Consider the following 18,318-nt stretch of genomic DNA (forward strand, 5'->3'; position numbering starts at 1 on the left):
TGTAGGATTGATGTGTCATGACTTGCTCCAGATGCCACAGGCTTATTGGCATCACTTGGGATGAGTGTTTTGAGCTTTGCGTTGTCAAATCGGCTTATTGTTATTGTGGGAACCTTGTGAATGATGATGGGTAAATAATTGTATTCATAATGCAAGTGTGCTACAGTGCTGTGCGCGCAGCTGATTAAGGATAAGAGTTGGGTTCCACAGTTGATGTGTGTGCCGACAGAGGCAAACACAGGGAGGGGCTTTCCAAGCTGGCTTTTTTGCTGCATTATTTTCTCTGGGATTTTCTCTCTTGTACCATAGTGTGTGCTGCCCAGCCATGATTAGTGGTAAGGCAACAGTGAAGACAAAGAAAGAGCTGTTGGAGAGCAGCAACCATCTCTGTTTTTTATTTAGCCACGATGAGAGAGGTTCACCCCATGTTACCCACAGCTCTGTGGTTTATGATGTCATTTGTATGCAGTGTTAAGATTTTAACTTTTCATGCTATCACAGCTGAATACAGATGAACTATTATACACTCGTCTGAAGGAGAAACTGTGTATAAATGCATCAGCAGAATTTGCTTAAATATTAACTTCATTCTCTAACGTCAGAGTTTTATTGTACACAGTATGTTAGACTGGAAACATTGCCATATGGGAAAGCACTAGTTGTGAGAGTACATTAGAATCTCCATGGAAACCACTTTTGGTATCAAAGCCTAGTGCAGCCTTATCTATGGGCTAAGCATACGAATAGGTTTCCAACAATAGTGTCTAATTAGGACCCTCAGTAGAAAATGGACTAAAATTGCACAGGTCATTTCTGGTGGAAATTTCCATTCCTGTTGGCTGACAAATTAAGTGGATTGTGAAATAAACCAGTTTCTTTGCTGTTTTTGATTTGAGACCAGCAGATTCTGTTAATGAAAATGTAAAATATCACAGGGCAGGCTCGTGTAATCTAGTCTGTCTTCAGTTAATCTTATTCTTGTAATAAAAGTGAGTATTTTGATCTTGAGTTTCCTGTCAGCCATTCATTCACTTTTCTTTTTTCTTTTTTTTTTTTTAAATCTACAAGCTCAGGATACAGGCTCCCATTTCTATTTAAAATAAATAAATATATATTTCTCTTTGGTGAGAAATCTTTTCAGTGAGGTTACCCTGACTGACTCCTCTCCTCTTCACATTCTCCCAGATGGAGGACGCCTCACATTCCTTAGTTGTAGGTAGAGCTGTTGACTCTGGAGGTTCTCCAAATGCTGGTGTTGCCATGTCACTGCACTGAACAAGCACATCCTCCCGGGAACAATGACCCTCTTGCTGGCAGTGCTAGTCCTCTCTGGGTTGCACCTCTTTCACAGGCAGCATGTCTCTCAGGCAGCATTTGCATCTGTAATGATTTGATAGCAGAGCCCAGATGAAACACTGAGGCTGTCTGTGAATGGAACTCCCCCACAAGCTGCTCTGGCAGATAGACGGAGTGGGACTGGGTGAAGATGCACACTGTCTTTACTGATTCCAGGTTCTCAGAGAGAAAGGCAGCAAGGGAAAAGCTGCCAGTCATAGCAATCCTTGCTGTGCTACTGCAGCACTATTTCACTGGCCTTATTTTGAAATGTGACAAGACGTTCCAACTACTGCTGTTAAAGCAGGGAAAACAAGTAATTTAATATGTTAAAATGTCGTTCCTAATCAATGTCATGTAAATACTGATTACCACTAAACAAGTCCTACAATGTTGCAGGTCATTAATTACACACTAAAGAATAATGGCAGGATATTTATCAAAAAAAAAGGAAAAAGGAGAAACTGATAGTTATTGCAGTGTCGTAGAGCCAGTTTCTGTAATCATAATTAGTTTTATTTTATTTGACTGATGAGCTTGTTCTTGTTTATTTGTCTAATTGCATCATCACTCAGGGGAGTTAATGGACCCTCTCAGTTGACATTGAAGTGGTCTGCAACACTACAACACAGCATGACATGCTAACCACAAACAGCCAGCTGAACCTACACGCAGATAACAAACTGTGCACAACATTGCTGTCCAATATTACTGTAGAGCTCATGTTTAAAATATGTTTACATAGCAGCGCTGTGGCGGCTTTCTCTGGAAGATTTGTTGCAGTGATCATGTCTATTATTCCATTGTTGCTAATATCTTTGCGGTGCTTTATGATGCATGATTACAGAGTGCATTTTTCAACATTGTTTCAGCAGTTACAGCTTTTCACAGTATAGATTTTCACTCCAATTCGCGATGGCTCTAACTGCATTCACCTGAGGCCTTTTCTTTATCCTCTGTAGGAAGCCTTCTTTTTTTTCCAAATAAGGGCAGAGCATTTTGAAGAGAGGAACAATTTATGCAGGAAATTGGAACATGCAAAATTGAAGTTGTTTTTTTTTTATTTTTTTTTATTGTTTTCAGGGGGTTTTTGGAGATAGTGACTGGATGTCCCAGGGTCTAGATTTTGATGGTGGACAATCAGATGAGGTGGAAAAGGAGAGGAAGAGTGATGCACGATTGACGTCTTGAAAGGGAGTGTGACAGATTACAATGACTTTATAGACCAAGGACTAAGTTTTGTTTGAAGAAGGTAGCTTACTGGACCAGAGTACCGATGTTGACATTTTTGAATGAGGTGAATCTGAACGTGTGGGAAAACAGAAGTGATGGAGGAAAACAAGAGCGGCACGATTAGCCCATAGTACAGAGGGGACTGGAAACTAGACATGAAATTGTTCTCATACTTGTACATGAAAATGAACATCTTTGGGTTTGCACTTGTATTAAAATTCCACATCCCATGTAAGTGAAAATTTTAGTGTATTCTTTTAAGAGAAAGACATCATTTTCGACCAATGCATATATTTTTAATCACTTCTGTGTTTTATAGCAGCAATTAAATTGCAGACACCTTAGATTTTGCATATTGTACATAACTTCAACCTGCGAAGTAAAAACGCTAGACAAGCTGGTCCATTTTCTCTTTTTTTTTTGAACCTCTCAATCAAAGAGAGTGGAATGAACTTCCTGTAAGGAAGACATAGTATATAATTCGCAGCTTTCGTCTTTCTTTTTCTGCCCCTTTGTGCCAAGTGATCAATTGCCAGGAGAGTGCCTGGGAGCTGAGACAGTGGCAGTGGAGATTTTGTGCATGTTTGAGTAAAAGTGATGGTGGGAGAGTCTGGCTGGTTGCTAATTGAGCGAGTTGAAGATTATGAGATTATTAACTGGATGTTAAATAATGTGTGGCCCCTCTGCTGTCTGTCGGTTTCAGGTGCAGATGCGGCGGGCCATGAGCGGAATACTGAAGAGGAAATTTGAGGAGGTGGAAGCCTCCTCCTCCCCGTGCTCTTCCGTGCGGGAGTCTGATGATGAGGTCTCCTACAGTGAGAGTGGGGATAGCAGCGACAGTGTCAACCCCTCTGCTTCAGGCCCTTTCACCTGTGAGTGCCTGCATCTTTTAAATTTGTGCATTATATTCAGTGACAGTAAGATTAATGTTTTCATTTTGCCTCGTGATAGACAAAGCTAAAGGACTGAAAGGGATTTTTACGCAAAATCTGAGCCAGCCTTATTTTGCAGCCTACAGTTATTGCAGGATGCTGCTCAAAGAAGACAAATGTGCATGTCTGTCGATAGCGGAATGTAATATGAATTTACAGTCATGGCTGTGCATTAGAGAGGAGAGGAGGCAAAGAGTCTGGTGCTGTAATAAAAGGGAAGCATGCACAAGCAGCCTCCCTCATTAGTAACATCATCAGTGTACTGGCCCAGCCAGAGGAAATAGCTGATTTTGTATCAAGCTGCATGAGTGCAACATTACTGGTGCTGCACATGTAAATGCAATATCTATCTAACGTATCTAAAAACAAGATTATTGTTTTAAATAATGATTGCTTATTGCAATCTAGTTTTGTTTGTTTGTTTTTAATGAGAGCAGCCCCGTTGAGAACAGACTCATGCATAGTGGGTTATGCATTATTAATTGTTTGAAATCAGCTGACTGATCAGTTAATTGTTTAGTCTTTAAAATAGATAAAACAATTTCTAGATCCCAGTGTAACTCTTTATTAGCCTTTTCTTAAAATATAAAATCAGCAAAAACAAAACATATTCAGTTCAAAATATATGTAAATAACAAACCCCCCAGCACATTTCTAGACAGAAAGATGAAATCATCAAATGCACTTTAAAATATTTACCTCTTTATGATGAATCCATTGAAACATTTGCAGATTATTTTTCTGTAAGTCAAGTAATGAGTTTCCTCAGCTGTAGTTTAGAGTCCAATATTAATAGGATAGGGGTGAGATACAAGTAGACAAGTGAAATGAAGAAGCCACTAAAGAAATGCAAATATAATTTTGAGCTGAGATTTTATAGGTGACTCAGAGGAGCCCCCTTGTTAAAAGATCTCACAGTATGTCTGGGCTCAAAAACGACTTTGAATAAAAGAAATCAGTCTCGGAGAAACCTATCACAAAAGACACGTCTCCTCTCCAGGTTTCAAAGGATACTGAAGTCACTTCTAATAAAGAACACGGTGCACATGTGAATCTTACGGTTAAAGACATGCGATGGAATGTGAATGAAATAGATTAAACAATACTAGGTCATTAATACTTCGGGGGATATTGAAAACATTCAGATGCTGGCTGAAAAATCTCAGTAATTTGATTCTTAAAAAAGAAAAGAGCCACATTTGGGCAGCATGTTTGTGTTCCTGTGTTTCTGCACAGTTTGCTTACTTGGTTAATTTGGTGTTACTATTATTGTTGGGTCTTCCAATATACAGCGTTTTGATGTGTGTGTTGTTGGGATTATGGTGCTATATAAATAAATAAATAAATAAAAGGTAAGCCAGGTAGAAAGAAAACAATGTGAAATAAGAGTTTTTGATGATGCCTTTTTGCGTGTATGAATGACATGGGGGCCGTTTCCTCAGTAAGGGAGTTTAGAGACAGAAGTTTTGTACTGCATCTCTTGAGGTTCTTCTTGGCCTCTGTGTCAACCGCAGCCGCCGGTAACCGGGGCCTCGAAGGTCAGCTAATAGCAACAAGAGAGCTGCGCACTGGGAGACAGCGCTCTTGTGAAGTAACATGCATGTAGTGATTGAGTAGCTTGGCAGACAGATGAAACACTTAAGTCCCGAGTGGCTTTGCTTTACATCCTTTGCTGTGGTGTTGGGCAGAGAAGAAGAAAAACATCTGTAGTCTGTTTCTTTTAGAGTGTCTACGAAACAGTCAGATCAGAGTCTGGGGCATTTAAAAGAAGACCTGTTAGGACAAATTTCATATATGAAATATATTCATCATATGAAATCTGATTACATAGCTCTTAACATCTTTTAATTGTTTATCTATTGTTTTTATAGGTAATGCTACTTTTCGCTTCTTCTGCTCTTCTCAGCAGTCTTGCTCTCTTAGCTCTACACGTGTAATGAAATGCATTGTCTGCTTTTGCATGGGGTGGAGAGCTGTTGGAACCAGATGGTTTCTATTTGTCCTGTCTGTCTGATAGGGGGGTGAATACTGGGAACACTGCTCCTGTGAACCAGCTCTCTCCATCTCTGGGCCAGGCAGGGGATTATTTATGCTCCAGTGTTGCCCTCTTCTCTGCACCTCCCCCTTGTAGAGCACTCCTTAAAAAGACACACTAAAGACTTGCATGCCAAGTGGAAGCACAGAGACATGATGAAAATCTGTGCTAATTCACGACATTATATGTCTATATCCATCTATAGCTATATCTCTCTATATAATAGATAGATGTAGACATATAAAAGAGAGAGGCTATTTTACATGGATGTAAAATAGTTCTACTCTAGCAGAAAAAATGGTAAAAATATATTTGAAAAAATCAGCAGTTATAAGCTCTTGAAGTAGAGCTGTAATCCTTTCCACGTGGCGTAAGTTAATTATCAAAACCATTTTACAACAAAAACAAGAATTGCATGCATACACTGTACTGTGTTCAGACTTCCTGTTTTCCTTTTCAGCTAACTCAATATTAAAGAGGGAGAAGCGCTTGCGGACGAGAAGGGTGCATTTTGAGAATGTGACAGTGTACTACTTCAGCCGACGGCAGGGCTTCACCAGCGTGCCCAGCCAGGGAGGCAGCACACTGGGCATGTCCAGCAGGCACAGCTGGATCAGGCAGTACTCCGTGGGTGAATTTGCCCTAGAGCAGAAGAGGATCCACAGAGACATGCTCAGAGACCACTTGAAGGAGGAGAAACTCAACTCAATCAAACTTAAGGTGAAAGCATTTTTATTCGTTTCTGAACAAAATCCTACCTGTAAATCTTTTTTTTACTGTGGATTTCATGACCTACATTCAGCAGATGTCATTGTTTGTGATGAATTTTTCCTGAATGATTTATCGTTTCAAATAAACCAGATTGTTGATGCTGATGTTTAGCTTATTATTTGTGCTTGAATATTTTTTTCCTTTTTGTTTTTAAAGCTGACTAAGAATGGCACAGTGGAGTCTGAAGAGGCCAACACACTCACAGCAGAGGACATATCTGATGATGACATTGATCTGGACAACACAGAAGTAGACGAGTACTTCTTCCTGCAGCCTCTTACCACTAAAAAGCGTCGGGCACTGCTGCGCTCCTCTGGGGTAAAGAAGATTGATGTGGAAGAAAAACATGAACTTCGGGCTATTCGCATGTCCAGAGAGGACTGTGGCTGTGATTGCAGGGTTTTCTGTGACCCTGAGACCTGCGCCTGCAGCATTGCAGGGATCAAATGCCAGGTAAATCCTATGACACACATGCTATAGCCTCATGTTCTATTTTCTGACTTGTAAACAGAAAAAAAACATGCGGCCCATTTAAAGAGAATGTGCTTACATGAATAATTTATAGACTACATGAAAGAACTTGCTTACGTGTTATTTTAAAACAAAATCTGTACATTTTTTTTGCTTTTCTGCTTTCAGGTGGATCGTATGTCATTTCCATGTGGCTGCACAAAAGAAGGTTGCAGCAATTCAACTGGAAGAGTGGAGTTCAATCCCATTCGCGTCCGAACGCATTTCTTGCACACTATAATGAAACTCGAACTGGAGAAGAGTCGTGAGCAGCAGCAGCCGTCCCCAACCAACGGGTACCACGGCGAAGCAAGCGACCTGGGAAGTGGAAACCCTTTTGCTCAATCACAGCACAGGCTGGAGTACTCTCTGTCAGATGCAGTTCCACAGGCGGCCAGCATGCACCTTCAAGCTGCAGACGACATGGAGGAGACACTAGATGATGAAGACGAGGAAGAAGATGAAGAGGACGAGGAGGAGGAGGAAGAGGAAAACGACGAAGATGAGGACGATGAGGAGGACAGTAGCAGCGTTTGCAGCGGGCTGTCTGATTCCAGCACACAAAGCTTGGCTAACAGCGACTCTGAGGACGAGGAGGGGGACGACGATGATGAAGAGAAGTCTGAGAATTTTGAAGACGACATGACGACACCGTCGGTTTCTCATACCGAAGTTGTGCCCTTATCCTCTGTGCTGTGTTACAGTGATGGCTCTGTGGGACATGACAACCACATTAATGGGAACACTTATTTAATGAACTCCTCTCCGGCTGAGTACTATCAGCTGGGGGGCACGAGCGCCATCTCCAACGGCCAAACCAGCCAGCCTAGTGAACCTTATGGGGAAAACTTGGCATTCCAAGATCCAGTTAGTACGACCAACGGGAACGTGGCCCAGAGACCTTTCAGCGTCACTGCTGAGCAGTACACAGACTACTCTAATCATGCTGAAGAACAATACGCAGTCAATCACCATTTTACTCTGAGCGGTGGTGCCCCTACCACCCCGCTGACCTGTTATACACCTGACCCGAAGAATAAAGTTTTGTCCAAAGCGGCGTTTGAGGACCAGGCAGAAAACGAGAACCAGGCTCCATTTCAAAACTACCTGAACAATAACAATCAGAGTTCCTACAGCAGTCACAACTCATGTATGACAACTGAGCAGCCACCACAAGAGTCAAGTCTCAACGGACATTCTGACCTGACCTTACTAGCAAACAACACTAAGAACCTGCCTTTACCAGACCACTGCCCTGAGGTCACAGCCATTTAGTGTGCCTCGCCTTTTTAAGTATTCTTTAAGTAGTATTGCGTCTTCAAGAGGAACATGATCATGGCCTTTTTGGATTATCTGACCTTAAATTTCAAAGCAATTCACTGCGCCGTAATGCATTTTCAGCTGTAACTATAAAGCCACAAGTTCATTATGTAAAAGGCTTTGAGGTGCTTTTCGCTGTCTCCAGTACATCGTGTGCTTAACTGCAAAATCGAACGTATCAAAAAAAACATCAAAGCATAATTTATGTCACGCTGTGCAATGTATCCTGTAATTTCAGATGTAAAGTTCTAGTTTTAAGCAGATATTGTACTGTAGATGGAACTTTTCTATGTCTGCTATATGTGTCAAATGTGCAAAAAAAAAGGCTTATTGTCAATTTATTTATTGTTTTTGAAGTATGTGTATACTTATTGTAAATGTTTTGATAACAATACGCATGCCGTTTTCGGAATCTCAGTGATGTTTGGGAAAAAATGCCATTGTTTTATATTTAAAAAAAAAAGTGTTGTATACATAATGTACATTTTTCTTCTTGTTTTCGTCACAATTATATGCTTTTCTATGGTTTTGGAAAGCATGAAAAAGCCTGAAAACTTATTTGTATGTTTGGAATATGATATCAATGGAAATGTCAAAATCAATTCACAGCCTTGTTGGGGCTGTGTTGGGGTCCAGTGGCATGCAGTTGGTTTGAAATGACTTCAGTTTTCTCCCCGCTGTTTACTCTTAGAATAACACAATTAGCATGTGTCACTATAAAAGAAGATTTTTAATGTGAAGACTTTTTTTTTTTTTTTTTTAAATACAGGGATATTAATGAAGTCACACTTTGACATATGTCCAAAAACTATGAAATATTTATCAGTAAAATAGAATTAATTTGAACAGTAACTGGTCTAGTGGACAAAATATGTCCTCTAGAAATGTGCCAGTAATGCTTATGGGATTTCAGCATTATACTGTCTAACAACTTAGATGTTTATTTACGTAAATCCCATAAAGATTTTAATTTTTGTTTTGTATGACTAATGGTTTAAACAGATTTTCTCTTCTACAGAAAATCCTTAGTAAAATCAGCCGATGGGGCATTTCATCACTTTAACAGTGCTTTATATTTGTATTTTAAGCATTGTTTGTTTGGTTAACAATATACAGTTATTAAAACTATAAGGGGTAAACATGTTCAAGGTTGACAATCAAAACTTATTTTCAAATAGTACACAGTAGGGCTCCTGGGGTCCTGTAAGCCATCAAAAATGACAACCAGATACGGAAGGAATATTTACCAGAAATGTATAAATAACCTTTAAAATCACAGACAAGATGGAAATTGAAGTGACTGCTCAACAAGTGGAGGACTGCAATACTTCAGTAAACAGCGCTGCTGTAATGCTGGTGTTACCTTGAGCTCCCTGCTCCTGCATGAATACTGATATTTGTCCCACTTCCAAGCTGCAAATATCCGCAACATCACTATAATCAGAAGACTCGGCGCAAGAGTTTGGCTGGTTTTGTGCGACACTCGAGTAGCTGGGACCTGTCACGCCACGTGCCACGAAGGAAGTATACGGACTGCTTTCAGGCAATCGGTGGCATCGGCAAAGCCAATAGTTCTGATTAACTGTGCCAAAGCATACAGTGTGAGAAGGCTAATATGATGACATCCATGTGGGAATCCTGTGTTTGGTTTTATGTTCCAGTATTTATTACGAATGATATAATGAAATGTGTATTTATTGTGGTTTATTAAAAGTCTGTATTGAGTAAATTGCTTCTCTATCTTAAAAAAAGTCTTCTGTTTCATGCTGGTTGTGAGTTGTAAAACATCATGTGCCTGATTTATTTAATTCGATTTCGTATTCTGTGAAATGCATATGTTTTGCACAAAATGGTAATTTTTTCATTCTCATTGTGTTTGGTTTCAAACTGTAGATAGACAACTTCACTTGACATGATCTTGAAATAAATATTAAAATTTCTTTTGTATCTAAATCACTTGATATATTTTCATATTCAAGCACACAAAGTGAGGAGGTTACTGAAACAGAGGCAAAGTTGGATTTCTAGTTTCAAAGCGCCCTCTGCAGGCTAAATGAAAAACTGAAATGCAATAGCTCTAAGCGGGACCCAACTGAATTTATTGAGTTCAAAATATAATCATTAGACCAAGGCACTCTAACACAGAACATTTGTATCCATTCTTCCGCCACTAAAACAAATTTACATTAATCCACAGCCATCTAAACACTAGTGCCTGCACCAGAAATTCATTTGAGAACCCCTGCTGTAAAAATGGACTCCCTTGGGCACAATATTTTCCATTCACAGTTTCCTTAAAAAAAAAATAAATTAAAAAAAATAAAATAAAATAAAAACTAAAAAGACCCCACCAAAGCACAAACTTAAATAATACAGGAAAACTGTGCTGCAGTTAAAAATAATCTCAGAAGACAGTATTCATTACTGCATACATGATGCTAAAAAACAAAAACCTATGCATTAACTGATTGAAATACATGTTTAAGACCCAACTTACTTTCCCTCAAAAAATAAAAAAAAATATGGAAGACTAAAAAAAAACAAAAAAACAATAATAACAATAATAACAACAATAATAGAGATACTTTCAGAATCAACTGAAGTGTATAAAGTTCAGTCCTGCTCTGAAGGCCCTTTTGATTAAAAAAAATAAAATGAACCAAAACACTGTTGACAGAAATCTGTTGACCCTAACCTCAATAAACCATCACCCGCGCTGACAACACTGACACACATTCCTGTCCAAGGGGAAATAAAAAACAGAAACAAACAAAAAATTATCCAAGGCACTGGACGGTACTGAATAGGAGATTTTTCAGTCCAAAAAACACATTTTTAAAAAGGCACAATGTACATTATTCTTGTCAGTGTCATGTTTTCACTGCTTGTCCTAAAATGTGTTTTTGACTTGTCATTTTGAATCTTTATGATATACACAATACACAATTTTTTCTTCATTTTAGATTCATATATTTGTTGACAGATTAAAAGAAAAACCCTTTTCACCCTACATAGAGGGGATCCTTGGCTTAGCTTTAGAGTGAGAGACTGTTTTCGGGCATGATTAGGGTCCACTTAAACTATTGGAGAAAAGAGTCACTGCAAAGCAATGTAAAATTGTCATGAGTAATCACCTCTTAGCCCACTATGACAATATTTTTTAGTAGGTTTCTTCTATTTTAATTACTATTAAAATGATGTGAATCACATTTTGCCTTTGGTGTCCCTTTATCCAGTTCGACTTCTATAGGAGGCTTTGGATGTCTGTTCTGCACTGCATCACAAGATAAATCAGGGACTACCTCTAAGAAGAACAGAGTTCAATGCTGCGGAGACCTGATGAACCAATTGATCTTGTGCCCAAGACCTTAACCCTATAACACGTGTTATTTTTCCTTCCCATTGCTTTCCTATAGATAGTTGTCTCTGGAACTTACTAGTGTTAGCTTTAAATACCCAAAACTGTGTGTTTTGGTTGTGAAGACTTGGAGTGGTGAAAACATGTCAAACACAAAAGAGGCACTTGTCAGCAAAGTGCATCTTCATTGTTCATATACTCAGCCCAAACTTTCCTTCAGCTCATCTCTGTATAAAAATAAATTAAAAAATCAGTGTGATAATTTATCTAAAAATAATTAAAAAAGAAAAAAAAATCAGCATGGAAACTGCATATAGTATTTTTTGTCCTAGCTTGTTCCTCACACAGATTAGCTTTTTCTAAAGTGGTATTTTGTGCACTCAGACGAAGGACCAATGCTGGTATTTGTCAGAAGGGTTGCAAAGAGCCAGAGAAGGATGCTCGTGATGGGCACTCAGACACATGTTCCATCCAGGATTGTAGAATAACTGGTTCTATATGAAAATTTAAAAATGCATATATACACACACATATTACTTTAACAATAATATAATGCAGGGATTGTGAAATTAGTGTAGACTAAAAAGACTAAACTCACATCTTTCAGTTCCCATTTTTGCTCTGCTCCCACCACTGTCTTTTTGCCTTTGTACTGGCAGTCCTCCAGCTTCACAGCCCCCTCCGCCCCGTGCAAACACAGCTCCTTCTGAATGTTGTGTCTAATCTCGTGATGTGTGGAGTACTCGAAATACTACGGCATAGAAACAAATAATGTATTTTAAGTAAACCTGCTCAACTTGTCAAAAAGAGATAAAACAGACGTGTTCCCACTGACCTGGTTTCCTCCTAGACCATGACATGGGTACATGATCAGCTGTTTCCCACCCTCATTGTTCTCCCCAGCATCCAGACATGAGTCCTTGCCCACATTTTTCACCTACAGAGAAGAGGAGGGAAGGGGAAAGCAATGAGAGGAAACAAAATGAAAAACTAACATCCAGTGCAAGCTGTTCAAACAACTTTAGCCTCTAGAGTGCTTTCAGTGGTGTTAAATTGGAACTGCTCAGTACCCTCTGGAGATCCTAAGTGGAAACCCACAGTGGCTAGACAGTGTGCTGTGAGGTTTGAAAAGGAGAGCTGGTGGTCTGGTGTGTGATCTTACTGAGCCAAAGCGAAGTGGGTTGAGATCAGGCATGAAGACTTCTGGATAAACGTTCTGCAAATACCAGGAGAAGCTCTTGCACTGCAGCTTTTCACGGAGTTCCACACGTTTGGAGATATCGCCAAAAGCTCCCTGTTATAACAGAGAGGCAAAACTTTTTTTTTAAACTGTCAAAGTACACTTCTGGCATATTTAATGCTACCTTGGTTTTGCTGCAACGCAACAATGCCCCAGACTGGGTTCTTATATTGTATTTAGCTTCTATTCCTGCTGTTAGATATCTGACAAAAACATTCCTCAGTATCAAAAAGCAGTATATTCAGTGAACATCTGACCTGATGCTAAAACCTAAGCCTTGTGTGAATCTCTGTCTGAAATTTCACACCAGCTAATAGTATAGATACTGCATTTTCACACTACATACTTTTATAAAATTACATTAAGGAAAAGACACATTACTTCTTTATACAAAAACATAGTAATATTACTCTGTTTAAAATAAATCAAAATATTGCTGATTGTTATCATACTTGTTTTTCTTAAGTCAGCAGGTATATTTTGGTAGTATAATTACTCATTTGATAAATTAACTACAGACAAGTATTTGATCACTGCACTTTTTAAACTGGGAGTGGCGAGTGGAGAGTAATGACTCATTTCAAAGGATTTGCAGGCGCCTAACTCACCTAAATAATGAGGGCTTTACTATAATGACAAGGATGCTTCTCACACTAGTGCTTACTGATAGCAACTACAGTGGATTCTGTGATGCTGTTGACAAAGCCGTGTCTGTCTGAAGCCAGTGGGTGAGGGCTGGCCTGCTCTGTGAGGTGTCGCCCGGAGGGAAATGTTTATAGGACCTGTGGGACCACATGTTGGGAAACCCTGAGAGACAGTGTCATTTACCAGAGATGACTCCTTCTAGGCCTCTTTTTCCTCTGTTGGTTTTTACCCCCCAAAACGTGCCCCACATCCCCCATAGCACCCACACACCCACAGCTTTTATGGAATATTTCAATTTACTCTGCAGTGGTTGCCCTGGTAAGAGAGGTATGTTTTTCTCTGCAGAGTATCTGAAGTTATTGATAAGCAGACATAATGCCTCTTCTATGCAAAACATTGGACAAGAGCTTTATGTGTTTTTGGGACAGTAATGAGCGGCCTTAAAACACTTAGATACAAGCAGATGGAAAAATTTCTGCTGTAGACCAATTTGCAAGTTGCTGCCATTTTTTAAAAAACAAACAAACAAGAAAATTCAAAGAATCACATAACAGAGTAGAATAGAATAGGACTTCAAATGCAAAATAAATAAATAAATATCAAATTCTGGAGGAAAATGCGAGCCTTTCACCAGGAGCAGAAACATCTGGATGAGCATGTTGATGCCATTCATGGAGATCCTAAAGACTGTTCCAGATCATGATTTTAAAATGTATTCAACTCCAAATACCAGTTGTCTGTTTTAAGGTTTGGGTGTCTACTAAACTAAAAGTAAAGTAATTCTAACATCTGGGGGGGGGGAAGGGAGTAAGAAGCTATACGTACATCTTTTGCGATCTGCGCAGCTTGCTGGTTACGTCGGTAAAAGATCTCTTTGTAGTCATCCATCCAGACTTCAGCCAGTCTCACCTGATTGCGAGCAATCACTTGTGTGCCCTTAGGAAAGGTGTGTGGACTTTTGGTGCGGAAAACATGACCAACAATGGAACAAGGAATTATCTCCAACTGTCCTCCACACTGCCATACCTTCAAATTAATGATTGACAAAACAGACACACACGCCCATGCAGCAGTTTGAATAACTGAATGGCTCCAAGGGTAAAAGATATTTGCACAAATAATGACAGCTTGGTAATACCTTACCCTAAAGGACATTTCGATATTCTCCCCACCCCAGATTTCCATTTCTTCATCATAGCTTCCGATACGGTAGAAATATTCTTTGGAGATGGAGAAGAGCCCACCAGCAAACGTGGGAGTCCTGTGGATGCATTTTGTTAAATGTTTAGAAGCTTCAAAAGAAGATTGGGTTTCAGATGAAGTCGATATCCAGTATACATGCACAACTTTGACTCACTTGATTGGATACGTTTCATCCTTCCTCCTTCGCTTCTCATGATCTGGTAGGCTCTCCCAACCAAATGAAAGACTCCAATCAAAGTTCCCCCGATTGTGATTCTGGCCATAAGGGGACGGTTTCATGAACTCAAAAGTATTGAGATCAATAGTAGTAATATCAGGACTCACTACTGCAGTGTAGTTTTCCGCTATCCTAGCCAGCAGAGGTTCCAGCCATCCATTAAAGCATTCACCTGTTAATACACCCACATAGGGAAATGCATCACTTACTACTTTCTCTGCAAAAAGCACTAAACTACTTTGTTTAGAACACAAATCCACATGAGAAATGGCTTTATAAAGGAGTAAGCAGTGTTTACAAATTGTGCGGGTGTGTGTTTAAGGGCGTGCAAACCAGTTTTTAAATGTGTGAGTAGTGTCAGTGGTGGTGACTAACAATGAGCATCCAGAAAGGTGAGTGTGTCACCGGTCGCCACGGAGGCACCCAGGAGCCGAGCAGTTATAAGTCCTTTTCTCTCTCGCTGGCGCATGACTCGTACAATGTTCAGCTGCTTCAAATAATCATCCAGCTTGTCCTTTAACTCATCTGAAAGCGTGGGATATCAATTAGACGTTAGAGTTGGAGATACAGAGATGCTTAATTTGATGAATACAAGATAAAAAGCAACACAAAATACTCCAAAATAAATCAAATAACAATAATTGCTTAACTGCTTACTAGTTAATCTCACAGACCCTAGCCCGAAAAAGAAGACTTAAACAGATTAAGAACAAATTTATGTTCCTTCCATGTTTAACTGGGCTGGCTTTCAAGAAATCTGCTGCACTGCAGGACTCAATCTGCCTGCTCACAGCAAATAGCTGAGCTTAGGTGTCAGCTGAACTTCATTCTTTGAAACCTCTGTCCTTTCCAGGATTACGTTTCCTTCCTACATCTGACCCATTTATAATGGTTAACTCTGACTCATCTCTAAGCTCAACCACTGCTAATTCCTCTTAGGAAAGTATTCACCGCGGGGCCCCTTGCTTCCTGTTGTTAACCCACATCAGGTGCCACAAAAGAAGAAGCAGGGAGCTCCCCTCTGCATGTTTCATGGCACACAGTGAGTTGCCCACCCAACACGCTGCATGAAATTGAACCCAAAAGTTAGCAGGACAGTCATGAAGGAGCCCATTGAGGTTTTACCATCTACGCTGGCGTCATCCACCAGGATGATCTCTTTGAGGAGAATGGCGGGGGAGGTGTGAAGGACACTGTATACCGTCCTTAGCAGAGTGCTCCAGGCCTCATTGTGAAACACAATTATCACACTGGTGGTCGGCAAGGGGGGGCATCGCTTGAAGGTTTGCTCAATGCATCTGTACAAGGAGGGAAAAGAGCACAAAGATCTGACTATCCTGTACAGTTCCTGAGTGGCACAGTATAGTTATTACATCTCCAAGCTCTCCCCTGTGGGGAGTCCATTTCAGCTGTGACACTGCATGTGTGGCAACCTTTGAAATACCTGCCATATTAGAGTAGGACAAACTTTGTAATTCAGCCTAGGGAGATTGCCAGAACATGGACCGGCTTTATGCGTCTGCCTTGTATCGACTAAACTGACATGAGAAGCCCATGTGGATTTCCATGTGTTTGGATGTACTGCAACAAGCCAAGCAAAATGTTGCTTCTTCCTGAAATTTTAACCACAATAATTGGCCAGGCATGCTGAAACAAAGTCTCTCTCACAGTAATCATCTCTGTGGTTTCTGCCTGACATTTTCCCCAGTTACAAAAAACAGAAATTGAGAAAAATTTGTTGGGGTTAGATGGTCGCTGTTGCATTAAGAAAACTACTTTTAAAATAATTTATATGGGTATTTTTCAGAGTGCAACTATATTTTAGACAGAAAGAGTAGCATCAATACTGAATTCATATCCACAGGATAGTATAAATACTTGATTTTTTAAAAATAAAGTCAACGTTTGATCTAATATGTCCCTTAATAACACTATCTTTTAAAATTGTTATTTTACATAGGTTCATCAGAAGCCTGGAGAGTGTACACATACTCTGGTGGTCTTGTGTCTGCACCCAGGTCTCTGCTCAGAGAGATGTGGTCACTTGCATACAAGTTAAAGCAGTGTTTCTCTTCACCCCTCTCCTTCTCCTTTTGCTCATTGGGGCTCAGCGAGTCAGTGTTGAAAGGTTTCCCAGCAGCTCCGGGGGCAAGAGGGTTCTGGGGTGGCCGCTCCAGAGCTGGCCTGAGCTCAGCAGCAGTGTAGTGACCTGGCAGACAAGACGTGCCGTCTGCTTTCTCCTGATGACGTACAGGGGCTCTGATCTGCATCTTTGGCATTGCATCCCTGAAGTTATTGACAGCTCCCATCACCATTCCCAGCATGGCATCCCGCTTCACTGCCATTTCCTTCAGCCACGGGTCCTCCTGTTGGCTTTGGCTTCCGACTTCCCATTGTATGAAGAACACAAATGTGACAAAGACAAGAGCCACTATGAGAAGTTTCAGTGGGTGCAGGCGCCTTCGGAGTAGTCTGCGAAGAACTGGCATTCTTTTTGAATGTAGAGCAGGCTGGCTTTGGATTGAGATTCAGCTGTAACAAACAATAATATTCATAATCCGAACAATGATGAGTAAACAGCATTTATGTGGCTTCAGGATTTATGACATAAAGGGTTGAAGAAAAAAACAACACACACACACACACACACACACACACACACACACACACACAGAGAGAGAGAGAGAGAGAGAGAACATAATGAAATGTTCTCTGTGTGTGTGTGCTGCCTGCATACTTTAGGTATATTTTACCTTTTGGTAATAAAAAGGTAGGCGTGAAGCTTCCTGTGCTCCATTGAAAAATCACATATTTAAAACCGGCTGGTGAAATCAGCAAACAACCTCGGGTCTGGATTCCCTCAGCAAAAAAATACAACGCACCATGAATCGCTGACCAACAAGTTAAGGCTAACAACGTCCTTTAAACTGCTCTCTGAAAATTAAACAAACGCCATCTCGCTTTAGCTGGAAACCATCGCTTTCACGTCAAACAAAACTTTTCTTCCTGGAGAAGCCCAAAAAAAAAAAAAAGTCAAAAGATTTGCTCAAAGATTGCCAGTGAACTTCCGTCTCGTTGGATCCAGGTGTGCTCCTCTCAGGTAAAAGGCTATGACGTACATGTGCGCTTGCGCAGAGAAAACTTCTGCGTATCAAAATAGTGCATCAGGACACAATCCACACCTGAAATAAAAACCAAAAAAAAGGCCATTACGACAGAAGAAAACTCGCTAAAACCTTTAGAGATAAATAATTAAATAAATCAAAGATTTGACAATCACTGCTGAATGGAACATTTGGGCTATCGCGACAAACTATTATATAAATACGCTAAAGTGGTCTGGAGCTCCTCGAGAAATGTTTGAGACTCCTCTGCGCGGAGCTGCTTAAAGGTGTCATTAATAGGATTTGTTCTAGTGGTCATTCACTGGGACAGTTGCTGGGTTACAAATAACGGAGGAACGCGATATATCCCACCGCATCCAATCAAGTCTCTGAGAAACGCCGCATATTGGCCATA

General features: G+C 40.2%; 2 protein-coding genes across 2 annotated transcripts; one reads left to right on the plus strand and one right to left on the minus strand.

Annotated features, from left to right (window-relative positions):
• Positions 1-1,246: 1,246 nt before the first annotated feature.
• On the plus strand, positions 1,247-8,091 carry csrnp3 (cysteine-serine-rich nuclear protein 3). Its single transcript, XM_085374599.1, has 5 exons — positions 1,247-1,333; positions 3,272-3,440; positions 5,996-6,255; positions 6,463-6,759; positions 6,946-8,091. Exons 1-5 carry the CDS (start codon positions 1,247-1,249, stop codon positions 8,089-8,091), a joined length of 1,959 nt encoding a protein of 652 aa, XP_085230725.1.
• A 3,783-nt stretch (positions 8,092-11,874) lies between these two features.
• galnt3 (UDP-N-acetyl-alpha-D-galactosamine:polypeptide N-acetylgalactosaminyltransferase 3 (GalNAc-T3)) lies at positions 11,875-17,288 on the minus strand. Its single transcript, XM_085373959.1, has 10 exons — positions 16,792-17,288; positions 15,925-16,097; positions 15,175-15,324; positions 14,737-14,971; positions 14,523-14,640; positions 14,205-14,405; positions 12,657-12,788; positions 12,330-12,431; positions 12,093-12,245; positions 11,875-11,988 (listed from the first exon to the last, which is right to left on the minus strand). The coding sequence occupies exons 1-10, from the start codon at positions 17,286-17,288 to the stop codon at positions 11,875-11,877; spliced, it is 1,875 nt and encodes a 624-aa protein (XP_085230085.1).
• Between the last annotated feature and the right edge of the window lie 1,030 nt (positions 17,289-18,318).

The sequence above is a fragment of the Diplotaxodon limnothrissa genome, linkage group LG16 (assembly GCF_057381915.1).
Source record: "Diplotaxodon limnothrissa isolate DT_005_m linkage group LG16, D_limnothrissa_male_GT1.1, whole genome shotgun sequence".
Lineage (NCBI taxonomy): Eukaryota > Metazoa > Chordata > Actinopteri > Cichliformes > Cichlidae > Diplotaxodon > Diplotaxodon limnothrissa.

Coding starts and splice junctions, on each gene's coding strand:
- csrnp3 (XM_085374599.1), top strand. CDS start 1,247: ATGCTGGTGTTGCCATGTCACTGCACTGAACAAGCACATCCTCCCGGG. Junction 3,441..5,995: donor TGCTTCAGGCCCTTTCACCT/GTGAGTGCCTGC, acceptor TTTCCTTTTCAG/CTAACTCAATATTAAAGAGG. Junction 6,256..6,462: donor TCAACTCAATCAAACTTAAG/GTGAAAGCATTT, acceptor TTGTTTTTAAAG/CTGACTAAGAATGGCACAGT.
- galnt3 (XM_085373959.1), bottom strand. CDS start 17,288: ATGCCAGTTCTTCGCAGACTACTCCGAAGGCGCCTGCACCCACTGAAA. Junction 12,789..14,204: donor CTGCGCAGATCGCAAAAGAT/GTACGTATAGCT, acceptor CTGTTATAACAG/GGAGCTTTTGGCGATATCTC. Junction 12,432..12,656: donor ACCCACTTCGCTTTGGCTCA/GTAAGATCACAC, acceptor TCTTCTCTGTAG/GTGAAAAATGTGGGCAAGGA.